The 14452-nt window shown below is 43.1% G+C and overlaps 2 protein-coding genes across 11 annotated transcripts in view; one reads left to right on the forward strand and one right to left on the reverse strand.

Annotated features, from left to right (window-relative positions):
* Positions 1–1581, forward strand: part of Plbd1 (phospholipase B domain containing 1) — a 47290-nt gene extending 45709 nt beyond the window's left edge. The window contains exon 11 of the mRNA XM_075982483.1: positions 1309–1581. Within this exon, the coding sequence (XP_075838598.1) occupies positions 1309–1482 (174 nt within the window). The 3' untranslated portion in view covers positions 1483–1581. The remainder of the gene's footprint in view (positions 1–1308) is intronic.
* Positions 1582–2029: 448 nt separating this feature from the next.
* Positions 2030–14452, reverse strand: part of Atf7ip (activating transcription factor 7 interacting protein) — an 87570-nt gene continuing 75147 nt past the window's right edge. For 5 of the 10 annotated variants that reach the window (XR_012911559.1, XR_012911557.1, XR_012911556.1 and 2 more), the window contains exons 13-16: positions 12433–12615; positions 10148–10260; positions 5512–6310; positions 2030–5428 (exon numbers count right to left, since the gene is read on the reverse strand). Coding sequence is in view for 5 of the 10 variants with exons in the window: in XM_075982482.1 (XP_075838597.1) it covers positions 5891–6310; positions 10148–10260; positions 12433–12615 (716 nt within the window). In the remaining 5 variants the exon portion in view is untranslated. Of the gene's footprint in view, positions 6311–10147; positions 10261–12432; positions 12616–14452 lie in introns of all 10 variants that reach the window. The other 5 variants (XM_075982482.1, XM_075982481.1, XM_075982480.1 and 2 more) reach the window with 1 other exon arrangement.

Raw genomic sequence — 14452 nt, forward strand, 5'->3', positions numbered from 1 at the left:
AACGCCCTCTTCTGGCTTCCAATGGCACTGCATGTGTGTAGTGCACATACACACACGAAGACAAAATATTCGTACACATAAATCTTTTAAAATTCATTTTAAAATGTGTACAATCAGCATAGTAACATTTTATGATGGCCCTAAATCCAAAGAACCATCTTACTGAGACTACTGTGGTTCTATATTACAAATGAATTAAGGAATATGTTTTAGCCCAGTTGGCCAAAGCACTTCAGGTTTTTGCAGCAAAATGAAGCTTGCTCACGTGGCCAATAACAAAAGCCAGCTAACAGCACATTGATAGACGGCCACCATGGAAGGAACTAAATCACCAGAGACCCAGTGAAGGCTACAAGCTTGGCCTTTTTCTTGAGAGCAGGCTGCTCCAGACTTTCCCATACATAAGCTGGCCTTTTAGCTTCAAGCTAAAAAAGCTTTCCTCTCTTTGACTGGAGAAGCTCCCACACCACTTACACTTGCCTTCACTGTCAACCATCCTTCACGGGGGAGATGCTTTTCAAGTCTGAGTCCTAGCTCTCCCTTCCAGCCAGGCATGTGAAGGCAAGACTTCAGTTCTAAGGATGTTTCATGCTGTACAACCCAGGTAATAAAGAGGAAAGTGGCCCCAGGGAGCCCCAACATGTGTTGTTTCTTTTCCATGGTATTCACACTTTCAAGAGGAAAGTGTATAGGAAGTACTGCATTTGTCTCAGACAACATGCAGAAAACCGTCTCTGTTACCCTGTATGGAAGAACCAAAGTCAAGCTGCCATCTGCCAGATGTTGTTGCCCGAATAAGCTTAACATACATTGTCTTCCAGCTACTTCAGACGCATCGCCTTCTTTCCCCTCTAACACTAGATTCGCTTCTATCCCTGAGTCGGGTTCTGGAGAGCCCTTTGAGTGTGGCTCATCCTTTAGAACCCTTGTTGCTGCCCTAATTAACAGCAGCCTCTGCTGAGGATTTGCTGGCTTTGTTACTCCCAGTAATTCATGCTTTGGTCTAGGAAGAACGGGCACGAGTCCACTTTCTGAAGAAAACCGAGTCGTGGAAACAACCACTAAAGTGATCTTAACGAACCTTGTGGGGCTACAATTCTGAACTGGCCATCCCACTGCACAGCTTCTGTCTATGCTGCTCTCCTAGTAACTCCCATTTGGATGCTAAATGGCCGCAGAAGCACGCGTCATGGAAGGGATGCAGCTCCCAGGAAACTGTCTCAAAGGCTTGCAGTGTGCCCTTGAGTAGAAGACGAGGACTACGCAGGCTCCAGATGGTCTTTTACAATGTTGTCCTCTCTTTTCCAGGTGGCAGACATCTTCCTTGCGTATAGGTATGCAGCCTATGCCATTAGTGGTCCCACAGTACAAGGTGGCCTTCCTGCCTTTAACTGGAATCAGTTCAACAAAACTCTTCATGAGGGGATGCCAGAAGTCTATGACTTCGATTTTGTTATCATGAAACCAATTTTGACAGAGTGAGGATGGAGGAGGAAAAGGATGCTGTGAATACGACCCCAAAGGCACTATATTTAGCTCTATTTTCCCATCTGTACATTTAATAAAAAATATTAAATTCCCTTCCATTTCTCAGATTTTTGGCTTTTTACAGCAAAACCATTTCCTGCAGGGTGGAGAGCAAAATGAACACACATGAAAGGACAGAAGCCATCCTCCCCTCCTCTGCCTGTAGATGCCAAACACAGCCCATGGTATAACCAAGCTCTAACCAATTGAGCTTGATTGTAAGATGACGGTCATTTTCAGGCAAAAGCCATTTTAAGACACCTGCACCTCCCGTGTTTGTTCTCCTTCCCCTGCTGGCCAATGCCAACGGCTAAGCCCAAACAGGAGGCACTGTGACCCTATCTAACCAAGCAGCGGGTCTACAGAACAACTTCTTCAAAGCTAGGGAATAACATGGGGGTTGAGTGCCAGGGAATTGCCAAGCAGGTTAAATAAGACACACTGAACAGTGAGCACACACACATGCCGGGAACTCTCGGAATGAACTGGAGTACTCAGAATGTTAAAAACCCAATCATTTATTTCAGAGTACAAATTTCAGGCTTGCTGGACAAATCCCCACTGCAGTTAACACGTACACAGACAGCACTCTACTATACATGGAGGAAAGAGAATGAAAACTGTCAAAACCTAACAGAAAATAGGGCAACTTGCTACAGTCCAGTTAATGAGACCTCAGGAAGGCCTTACATCATTTTATTATTTACACATTCAACCGCAATGAACAAAAATCAGATTGCAAGTTGTCCTGCGAGGGGCTTATTTTTACATTTATGTTTGAAATTGTTGATAAATCTCAAGCTAGGATTCCCAGGTGTTTGATTGCTTAATTCCCTTATTTACAAAAGGAGGGGGGGGAATTCATTTAAATATTTAAATGATAGGTACTCAGTTGTCTCTACATAAAAAACACAAAAATAAAAGTTCGAACATGATAAAATCATTTGAAGATGAGAGCGGTGTCTCTTCAGCTACTCCCTTTCAGCTGGCTCAAGGGGATGAGGTTTAAGAATTTGGTAAGCCTCCTACACTGACAAACTCATGGTTACTGTTCTAATTTTTTGTGTGCCCCTCAAATATTTCTTTGAAGCCATTTGCCCAGAAAATAATTAAGGCAGGCAGAATCACACAATTACCCAGTTATCATCTATGCACAAGGACATGTATTTCCAAGAGAACCAAACATGTGACCCAACCAGAAGGAAGCAGGAAAAAAATATAATGAAGATACTGAATGGCCTAAGGCTGAGTCAGGGACTTGGAAGGCTGTCTTTGTGGTCCTTACAGGGTGAGATAGCAGCATCTGAAGTGAGAAGATGCCACACACAGCATTTTAAAGCATACACAGTACTGGGGAACTCGCAGGAAGTGAAATGTCTCCAGGCACTGACACGAAGTGGTAATTTGGAAGATGTTTAACACAATGGAGCAGGCAACAAGAACACCCATCTGGCGTGTAAAGAAAGCAGCAGAGGTGTGCCTGAAACCCCTGAGACACACGTGCTTTTAAGGTACCCCTTATCTGGCACATGGGGGAGGTGGGGTCAAGGAGGATTCCTCTGTGAGGGGAATGGTGCCCAGCCCACTATTTCCAAGGAAGAAAACTTTCGTTTCTTTCATAAAGTCACGCTTCACTGCACAGTACAAAGTATTCTACAGTTTAAAACTTGAGCCTAGAGAAACAGGGCCAGTCACCTTGTCAAGTTAACAGTCACAACCAAGGCTGTCTTTGTATGCCAACAGCAAGGACATACATGAAAGAGGTGTGCTCACGCTTAAAACGGGGTGGAAAGTACTAACACAGCAGAGTAACAAACATTCCTATTCCCGTACAAACACCTGACACCTCAAGATGGCACTTGAGAAGTTTCCAGGATTCCCGGTGAGGCAATACTTAGCAGTATTGTCAGGCTAAAAATGGAGCAAACATGAATCCCCCAAATGGGACAACTGAGCTTATCTGTGATACTTTGAGCAGGAGGCAACAGAGAGCCATGGGACATGTACTGCTCCTAAATCCCAAGGGCGCTGAGGCCTGTGGCTGCTTTCATTCTCCCCCACAGACAGCCAGAGAGAAAGCCAATGCCCATCTGCCCCACAGAAAAAAGCCTAGCACACGCCAGGAAACTCAAGGTGGCTGCTGCCCAAAGCCTAGTGGCAGGTCATCTGAGGAGATTGTATCCAAAAGAGTGTTCTCCCTCAACAATTACAGTCTCTCTTCATACCTGATTTCCAATCTGGAGGTAACTACCTGCTGCAGGAAAGTTACATCTAGAGCCATTATTTAAGATTTTTTTTTTTGACAAAAATCCCCAAGTAGAAGCCAAAACAACAAAATATAGTAATCCTACTGGGCTTTCTTCACCTAATTATATAACACTATGGAAACATTTAAAAAAGAACAAGAGAAAAAATGACTAGTGAATATAAACAAAAATATTCACCCAGGAAACTTCCATTGGCTATTGGGCAGACCAGCCAGTAAAACCAATTTTGCGTATGTTTTTCTAGACATAGACAGGAGTGATGTTGAGAACAGCAACCCTGTGCCTCCCACAACATGTGATGAACGAACATGCTGGTACAGAGAGGTGATCTTGCATACAAAATCATTTCCTCCTTCCCAAATTCTCACTGCCTAACACTGGCAACACTTCATCATGATCACAAATCTGAGTCCTTGCTGCAGAGCAGCAGGCTACGCTAAACTTTGGGGAAACTGACTTGCATGTGGAAGGTTAGGAGCATTTACACTTTGGCAACTGCAGGCTTCCTTCATTAACCAAAATGTTCATGCACACTGAAGATGACAGAGCAAAGCCAGGGAGAAGTCACCAAAGACCCTGTTGTCACAACTAGATGACTCCTGCTGTCAGCCACCCAAGACATGAATACACAACGGGACTGGAGCTCCCCACTTCCAATGCCAGCAAAAGAGAATGACTGATGAAGGCAGAAGTATGTCTTAAAAATGCTGTAGGAGGAAAGAGCTGGAAAGTGACTGCACAAATCCCACAATGCCTCGCTCACCCTCGCCCTTCCTCGTCTGCAACTCTAAGGCGCCTGGCTGACTCCCTGGGCATGCATGGGTGGAGGAAAGAGAAACAATGAACTGACCGGATCTAGGAGCTGTGTGAAATGACCCAAAGGACACGCTTCTAAGTTCTATCCAAAGTTGATGACAACAGACAGTACTGGACACCACCACTCGAAGTGAAGGCTAAAGCAGGAAGGGTCTCTCTGGAAGAATTAGGAGATCTGAGCTCCAGCTCTTTCGTGAGCATTTACTGTCTGGGAAAGGACACTCTCCATAAGTGATGAGATGAACCACAACTTCCTGCAGATTCTCTAACAATACAACATAGACATTAAATTTTCTTAAACAACGTGGCCTATTTTATGCAGCTAAATAATGGGCAAAATTAAAAGAAAACAGGAAGTCAAATTCTTGGATTTTTTGATACAGTGATGTTATAAAAGATGAGGAAAACACACCCTACACAACTCGGTTCTAAAAATGCATAAAGGGTGTGGTATTCTTGGTGGCAATGAATAAATGAAAGCTGAGAGAGAAGAAACAATGACAGGCATGTGGTCTATGTATTTCTGTAGCTTCTAAGGCACAACACAAATGGAGAAGCCAGATTAGGGACTTTGGGTACAGATACAAAATTTTTTACCTAATCAGTAACACAGAAAAAAATCAAAGAAATTATGGAAAGAATATCCCTTCTGTTAAAATTCATCTGCTTTAAGCTAAATATTTTTTTTTCTTTTCATTTCTTTGGACTTTGTTTCGAGTCTTTGATCTTCTAGATCCCCCTAAAGGTAGAAGCAGGCCAGCAACCCTCAGAGTCTTTATCTGTTGTTTCCCACCAGCAGAGAGGTAAACACGAAGAGTCTTTATCTGTTGTTTCCCACCAGCAGAGAGGTAAACACGAAGAGTCTTTATCTGTTGTTTCCCACCAGCAGAGAGGTAAACACGAAGAGTGGAAATGGGGGCTGCACTGTGATAAACACACGCCCAGAAATATAAAACAGAGAGAGAGAGAGAGAGAGAGAGAGAGAGAGAGAGAGAGAGAGAGAGAAAGAAGACACACACAAACACCCATATGAATTCCCCAGCCTCATAACTAAAGCAAGGAACAATTTACATTTGAAGCCCCTGAAGCTTGACTTGTTCAGGGGAAGACTTGCTTTTACCGGCTGAATTTATTATACTTCGGTTATAAACAAACATAGTGTGTACACTCATCTGTCCAAGAGATCTTGCACAAGGTGGATTTTACATTAAATTTCATGCACAAGATTAAAAACAAGCCCAAAATGTGCAACTTTGAAAAGAAGCTGAAGGCTCCAGGGTCTAACTGTTCTGGGAGGAAGAGATCACGTCCGTGGACTGAGGGTCACAGAAAGGCCCAAAACGTCCGTAAATGTCCTTGGCGCGCACTGCAAAGTAGTACTTGCTGCCAGACACGAACTGAGTGAGAGTGCAAGCCATTGGCAAAGGAAGGGCTTTGACCTCGCCGATCTTCTTCCACTGAGAGGGCACAGTGGCACTGGGTTCCTCGTGGTAAGCATAGAGATGGTAGCTGTCAACAGTAGCACAGCTCCGATCCACTTCCAGGACACTCCACGACAGCACGATGCCATTCTGACTCTGAACTCGTGCTAACTTCAAGTGTGGTTTCTGAGGCAGGGAAGTGCTGGCAGCTTCTGGGGGCAGACGCTGAGGCTGTGGGGCTTCCGGTAAGGGTGCTGGATGCATAGGGCGTGGGGGCTCCTGAGAAAGAGACATTGTGTTGATTTCTAATGATTATACAACCATTTTAGAAGATACTTGAGCGATCATAGAGAGAACATTTCAAATTAAGGACTCTAAAAAACCACCCGACACCACATCCAATTTTGGCAATTCTATTCAGTGATATACAACAAATCATGCTCCAGACTATGGCGCTGAACTTGCCCAACTATATTTCCTAGGCAGAAAATACTAAGTTCTTCATGGACAACAACAATCACTGAAGAGACGCTGACACTAACAAAGAATTTACAATTCAATGTTCTCTACTGTAGATTCTTCTTTTAGGAAAGAATTTAAAAAAATTATGTATAACATATAATCAGCACATAGAAGCACACTCATTTTATGTAGAACATACAATCAGCACATGCAAGCACACTCAACTTTAGATCCACAATATCCTACAAAGACAGCAGCACACGGATGAATAATGCCGACCGTGCATGAACTATGTTCTTGGCCAGGCTGGATGAAGAAGGCAATGCTGTGAAGGACAAGTGGACTTACAGAGGCACAAATGGCTGGATGACCCCCAGCAAACAGGGCAAGGGTGAGCAGATGAGCAGAGGAAGGTGGGAGGCTAACAGACAAGAGTGAGTGTTAGCACTTCCTTTGGCATAGGGTGCATGAAGAAAAGACTATCTGGAAGGGAGTTAAGGCCCAGTGGTTCAGAGCATGGAACTGGTCCTGGAGGGTCTGCTTATACAATGCTGCACAGCACTGCAGCTACTGCAAACATGGCCGTCACAGCTGATCTAAGACAACAGCGGTCTTCCCCCCAAAAAGAGCCAGAAAATAGAGTTCAAGTGCAACATACTACTCCCTGACTTGGTACTGGAGTCCAAATGTCATTCCTTACCAAACTTCATGTAACAAAACATGTCTAAATATAAAGTGGGGATATAGTTCCATGCAAATACTGGTGGACAAGGCACCCAAATGGAACAAAGCAAAGCAGTACTTCATTATATATCTAGATGATGTGGGAGTCCCCTCTGTATGCTATGAATATGTTTTATTACCGTTGGTTAGTAAAGAAGCTTTTTCGGCCAATAGCATGGCAGAATATAGCCAGGCTGGAAGAGATACAAAGAGTACACGGGATCAGAGAGATGCCATGTAGCTACCAAAGGAGACAGATGTCCCAGAACTACCTGGTAAGACACAGCCTTGTGGCGATACACACAATAATAGGAATGGGTTAATTTAAGATGTAAGAGTTAGTTAATAATAAGTCTAAGCTAATAGGCCAAGCAGTATTTTAATTGATATAGTTTCCGTGTGATTATTTCAGGTCTGGGGGGGGCCAGGGACGAACGAGTGGCCTCTACCTACAGATAGTTTAATAATATCCATAATAAATTATGGATATTTAATAATTATCCATAATAAACTAATGGATTATGTGAAGGTTCAAGAGTATGCTACTAAATTCCAAAGTTTTATTACAGTCAAACTGTCAAAAGTATAAGACAAATTATTTTAAAAGCTACAAGAACAAAAGTGCCAAGTCATGGTTTAAATGTGATTCCCCTAAGTTGGAGTTCAATATGTAGAAAGGGGACTCTGCTCATTACCACCAATGAAAGAGAGCATGCAAGAATACAAATCCTACTGTAGACAGTAGAGATACTATCCACAAAGGACAAGGAAAGGCTGCAGATGCTAAGACTACAGGGCTGAAGCTGGAAAAAGTACGAATCACATACTGATGATTTCAAGGAATGTGGATGTTTTGCTGAAAGGCATTATTCCTAGTAGTAAAGAAATTATACATACATCTGCAGAGAGATATACGAGTCACCAGTTAACAGACAAAATCAAGTTGAGCAAGGCCCACATTTAAGGGAGTAACACTGAAAGCTGGATTATGCCTGACAGAACAGCAGCCATAGCTGTTCTTCTAATCATCTCTTCCTGCCTTACTTAATCATCCCAGTTCATTAAAACCACACAGCTAAAAAGGCTAAGAGAAGCTGGCTGAAGTCATAGGCTTAGGAAAGCACTGGGACTGAGTGGGTCTGCCTAGAGCTCATGTGGTCAGCCGTGTCCCTTCTAATATGTTGAATATTTATGCTTGTTGAATCCACTCATGCCTCAAACCAGTTAAAACCAGGCAAGAGTTTTGTTTTCTCAGTGCAGATGGGGTTTCTGTTGAAGTTTTTGGGAAGAAATACATCACACTAGGTATTCCCTTAAAATAAGCAAACGTGGCTACACAGGTCAGTGAACCCTCTGGAACCCCAACTCCTGGCAACTACGGCAAGAAGACCATGAGCCCGAGGCCAGTATGAGCTAGATGGAGACGAGCCTCAGAGGAAACAAACTGATGCAAGTGCTGTGGTAATACAGTGACACAGACAGAAAAAAGCTGTCACATGCGGGAAACTGTTGAAACCGCACACAGGTTACACTTTGAAAGCTTTAATAGCAGTAGATAAAACTAGAAGTCAACATCCCTAACAAAACAATTTAAGCTATGAGAAGTTCTAGATTTACAAAGCAAAACGTCTCAAAAGCTGTTGTCGATTATGAAGTGGGAAAACCATCCCAGTTTATATTACAATTCCCTGAAGAAAGCAAAGCATTCTCTTGTAGCTACAACAAGAATGGCAAATTTGCCGTGCACCTCAGAACAGCCAGAACTGAAGCAAAGGAAGATCCCGAGGAGGGTGAGACTGGGCTGGGGCTAGACGCACTATGGGAGCGGGCACAGCACCACCAAACACTTCATGACGTACTAGCCTTGTGTATTTATGTTACTTTAAGTTTTACAGACCGGGAACACTACCACTAATCCCCATAGGATGCTAAGGGCTCCAGCAGACAATAAGGCTCTTGGAGTGACGGGACTCAGACATGCAATTCATGATACTACTCTTCCACTACATTTAAGTTAGAAAATCACAGCTGACCAACTCCAGCTCCATCCAGACACATACACGCATAAGTGCTGGGGAGTGTGGGCTTAGGGAGCACACTGCCTTGTGTTGGTTCCTCAGCCTGTGAATATCAGTTGCCACAATGGCAGTGGAGACTTTAGAAACTGCGCTGTATGAAAACAAGCATACTGCCATGTTGGGAACATGATGAACTCCAATGACAACTATGGGTGATAGAAAAACACGTTTTGCTAGGTAATGTGTATCACCTTTGACCTCCTGTCTCCCTTCTCTGATGGCCAGCATTTCTCTTCATATATATCCTACATATATTCATATATATTCCTCAGCACCCCTGAAACTCAGGTATAATCTTGTCACACGACAGTATGGCCTAGTTTGATGCTACGTTTAGAGGAAAATACTTTATTTACTGTCCTTTTGTAAAAAATGCATTCTGAAAACCAATGGCTAGTTTAAAATAAACTAATGACAATACAGCAGTTCTAATACAGACAAGGAAAGAAGAAGCGCCCTTAATTTGCAATGAGTTAGAAGCGCTGTCTACCACCCCATAAGCCCTGGCTGTCGCCCTGTCTGCACTAAGGGAGCAGAGGCCCTAGACACTTTTTCAATGTGTAAGGGTAACTTCCTTAAAATAACCAACTACTCAAGGGGAGAGAGAACTATCTCCTTCCTTTGATAATACTACTTTAAAAAAAGAAATGGTAGCCAGGTGATGTTGGCACCCACTTTAATCTCAGGATGCAGAAGGCAGAAGCAGGCAGATCTGAGTTCGAGGCCAGACTGGACTACAAAGTGAGTTGTACGACAGCCAGAGCTACACAGGTAGAGAAACTATCAAAAGGCTGTCTGGAACGCGGTGACAGCTTAGTCACTGAGGAAGTCTGAGGCAAGCACTGATATTTACAGTATGCACTTGTGGTGGCCGGTGATGCACCGTGAGCTGAGGCCCTGCTGATCCCAGGGTGAGTCCGTTGTTCACAACGTATGTGGTGGTCTGAGGCACTCGAACTGTAACACCTGGAAAAGAAAATGAAACAGAATATAAAGGAAATATCAAAATTCTACTGTAAATTTGTTGGAGCATTGTAAACATTATTAGTAAAGCAACTTTTTTTTTTTGTTTGTTTTGTTTTGTTTTTTTTGAGACAGGGTTTCTCTGTGGTTTTGGAGCCTGTCCTGGAACCAGCTCTTGTAGACCAGGCTGGTCTCGAACTCACAGAGATCTGCCTGCTAAAGCATCTTTTTAAAAAAATTCAAGAGGAAAATGATTCCAACTGTCTCCAGTCAGCCAAGCTGTGACTAGACCATGAAGACACAGAAATCATAAATTCAAGCATTTCACAAACACTTCCTCAAGTGGCACTGCAAGCTGCATGTAGCAGCAGGACCACCAACAATGCAAATGCAGGAGTCTTCACAAGGACTACTAGAAATGAAAACCTGACAGCACTGGCCCTGCTCTCCAGGTGTGGGCAACGATTCAAAAGATCACAGACAGAAGCTGTCATCAAAGTCATCCTTGGGGCTAGAGACAAGGCTCAGCTGTGAGGCAAACAGCCTGCTCTTGCGAAGGACCTGAGTTTGGCTCCTTGCACTGATATCAGGTAGCTCCTGTAGTTCCAGGTGACTTGACATCTTTTTCTGGCCCATGCAAATAGATAGACACATATACACACATGAACAAACAAATCTTTTTTTACCCTTATGTTAGTGGGGTCTTCATTTTCTCTCTCTAAGGCTAATCAGCTGAGGACACACTTGGGAAAATAGCTGTGACATTGCCCAGGGTCAACAAATGGGAATTTCGAGCCACCTACTCTACCAATCATGTCTTCTCCAGACACTCAGTACTTGATCCAAGTTAGTATTGCCAGGTTCCCTGGCTGTTCCAGAACTCATCCATGACCCAATCAAACAACTGCCTCCACTGATGGCATTAAGAAAAGTGAGGACAACAGACAGATAGGGAGGTATAAGGAAAGGCAGAAGAAGGGCAAAAAAGATCCTAGTGTGGAAAAGGTCACTTCTGGGTCACTTTTACCTTTTTCCTTTAAACTTTATGCATTCTTATTTGTCTATTTATTTGGGCTTTTTGACATAGGGTCTCATGTAGCCCAGGCTAGCCTTGAAATTATTATGTAGCCAAAGATGACCTTGGACTCCTGATCCCCTGCCTCCACTTTCCAAGTGCATGCTTTTAAGCTTTAACTATAAATCTTTCCCTATGCTATATTCTACTATTAAGACACATATTCTATGCTATGAGTACACAGTATCTAATACAGAATGGCTACAGTCACAGCTTAAATAACCTCTACATTTCCTGGGACAGTTTCCTTCCTTTAATTTCTTCAGCTGCCTTCCAGACTCTTAAGACTGTCAACAGAGATTACCCTTTTGCCATGACATCCCTTTTCTGGGTAAGTCACAACTTATCATTCCAACTCCGATTTGGATAGATGGTGATTATTAAGAGCAGGGCATAAAGTATGTGCCTTTAAACTTCAGCATGCAGGAGGCAGGAGTGATCAGACTTCGGTGGGTTTGAGGTCAGCATGTGCAGCACAGCAAACTTCTACCCAGGCAAAGATAGACAGGGAGAACGTGTCTCAAAACATTAGTAAATATCAAATGTGGTGCTATAATATAAACCATTAACAAAGCTAAACTGAAGACAATATTAAAGGCTATAAATCCTACAGGATACATAAGAAGGGCTGGATGTGGTGGCACACACCTTTAATCCTAGCACTTAGGAGGCAGAGGCAGGTGAAGCTCTGTGAGTTCCAGGCCAGCCAGGGTTACATACTAAGACTGTCTCTAAATAAATAAATAGGGGAGAAAAAAAAAGAATAAATATTTTTCAAAATCCATTTTAATAGATACAACTATATGCTTGTGGTGCTTTGAGAAATGTATACATGGTGGAATGGCTAAGTCCAACTAATTACCTCACATCATTTTAATTTTTGCCATAAAATCACTTAAAATCTCCAGTGGCAGCAATTTCCAATGTACTGCATTACTACTAACCACACACCACACAAGCACATTGCTCAGTGTGTCCCCTACAACGTTACTAGCCATACCACACAAGTGCATTGCTCAGTGTGTCCCTTTGTATGATAATCCAGTGTCAGTATGGATCAGTACTCACACTTCAAAGCCACATAGAAAAAAGAGCCTTACTATTTTGAGGGTTGACCTGGCGAACAGCAGGAGCCTGCATAACGGTTCCTCGCAGGGGAGCCTGAGCTGGTGGTGCTGGCACAGTTGTATAAACCACCTGGTGATTTGCGGGAGCTCTTGGTACAGGGAGTCTTGTGGTCACCTGAGTTACTGGACGATGTGTTACATTCACGGTGGTTGGAGCTAATAGAAACCAACAAAAGATAGCAAGAATCTAGTCAATTCTATGTAAGAAGACAGCATAAAATTTACCATTACACAAAACTTGACCATGGGGGACAGGCTGTCAGAACCATGTACAGATCACATACCTCAAAAGCCCTTCCTCCAGTCCCCTGGGTCATATACATGCATTTCCCCACTTCAGGTGTCTGTCTAGCTGAGCTAACTATAGCAAGGGACAAGCTATCGCCTAGCAATAAGGAACAAGTTCAGCTGAAGCAATCCTCCAACACCCAGCCAAACTCACCAAATCAGAAGACTGAGGACAAACAAGTCAGCATAGCTCAAAGAACAGGCTGTATCCAATACTACTACATAAAGGAGGCTATGGCCTCAGACTGGGGAGGGTGGGGAAGCATCCCCACACTGTGTTATCTGTAGGAGGGACTGTTGTTCCAGGGCTTAGCTTAGTTTCTGCTCTTCAAGCACATCTATGGCCTGCACTGTACAGACAGACGGCTGTCTGATGAAGTCCTCTTCATTCCTCCTGCACCAAGCCTGTTTCTATCTGACAGACTAACTCGACCAGCTCTCTTGCCTGATCAAGCCAACTATCAACTCTGCTGGCCTGGTCTTTTTTCACTCACCTCAAAGCACCAGGGACTATGAATCAGCCATATACCCATGTTTCTGAAAACTTGCTGGGCGGCTTGCAGATAAGCATGTATTATTTTAGAAACTTAGAAGGAGGCAGCCTTCTATCTTTTTATGTAAATTCTTGACCCAATTATTAGTAAACATATAACGTCATTTAGCTCCTGTTCCTGCTCCAGTGCATAGGCATATGGACATTGCTCTGGCTACTGTTGAAGCTGTGTGTAATGAAGTTGGGAAAAGATGAGTTTGTTTGTCTGTTTCTACTCTTTCCCCTTCCACCTGAGTTCTTTTCTGAGGATGCCACTGTCAAAGCCTGACTGCAAGCTGCATTTTATAAACTTGACACAAAAAAGTTGAATGTCTTTTTACGTTTTCCTTTTTGTGTGCAAGTGTGATGATCAGATGACAATTGTGGGGCGGTGGTTCTCTCCTCCACTATATGGGAGCCAAGGACTGAAGTCACGCTGTCACACTTGGCAGCTTGCAAGAGTAAGTGGCTCTACCTGATGTTCAATCTGCATTTCTACAGTTCATAAAACTGGCTCAGTATTGCAATTTACTTTAAAAAAAAAAATTCTACCTATATCTTTGGCTGGCCATGATAATTTACATTTTATCCCTTCTCTGTGAGTTAAGTTTTCCTCTCCCAGATTTCCTGCCTCACTTTATCCTATTCAGCTACTGGCTAGTCAGCTTGTTTTTAAACCAATCTTAGCAACATATATTCACAGAGTGTACAGAAGGATTATTCCACAGCACGTCTCCCCTTTAATCTATGTTCTAGAAGCATGTCCTTGAACAATGTTAGCAGGTGCTTATTCAAACGAAAGAAAAAAATAAAAAAAAGGAAGTTTAAGAAGAAGCTGCAACAATGAGGTCGTTCTCGTCTCTATAAATGGTGTTTGCCTGTGTATCACTTATGTACCTGGTATTGGAAGTAGGCCAGAAGAGGGCATCTGATCCCCTGGAACTACAGTGACAGAGAGTTGTGAGCCCCAATGCAAGATCCTCTGGGAAAACAACCAATATTCTTAACCTCTGAACCATCTCTCCCAAACTAGTTTTCATTCATTATAAGAGATGAAGTTCCACTCACTATGTTTCCCAGGTGTATTTTAGGCACAGGTGATCTCCTGCTTCCAAAGCAGCTGGGACAATGTCACTATGTATGTCCACAATGGGAATTTATTTTCTGTACTGC

Source organism: Microtus pennsylvanicus, chromosome 8 (assembly GCF_037038515.1).
Source record: "Microtus pennsylvanicus isolate mMicPen1 chromosome 8, mMicPen1.hap1, whole genome shotgun sequence".
NCBI lineage: Eukaryota > Metazoa > Chordata > Mammalia > Rodentia > Cricetidae > Microtus > Microtus pennsylvanicus.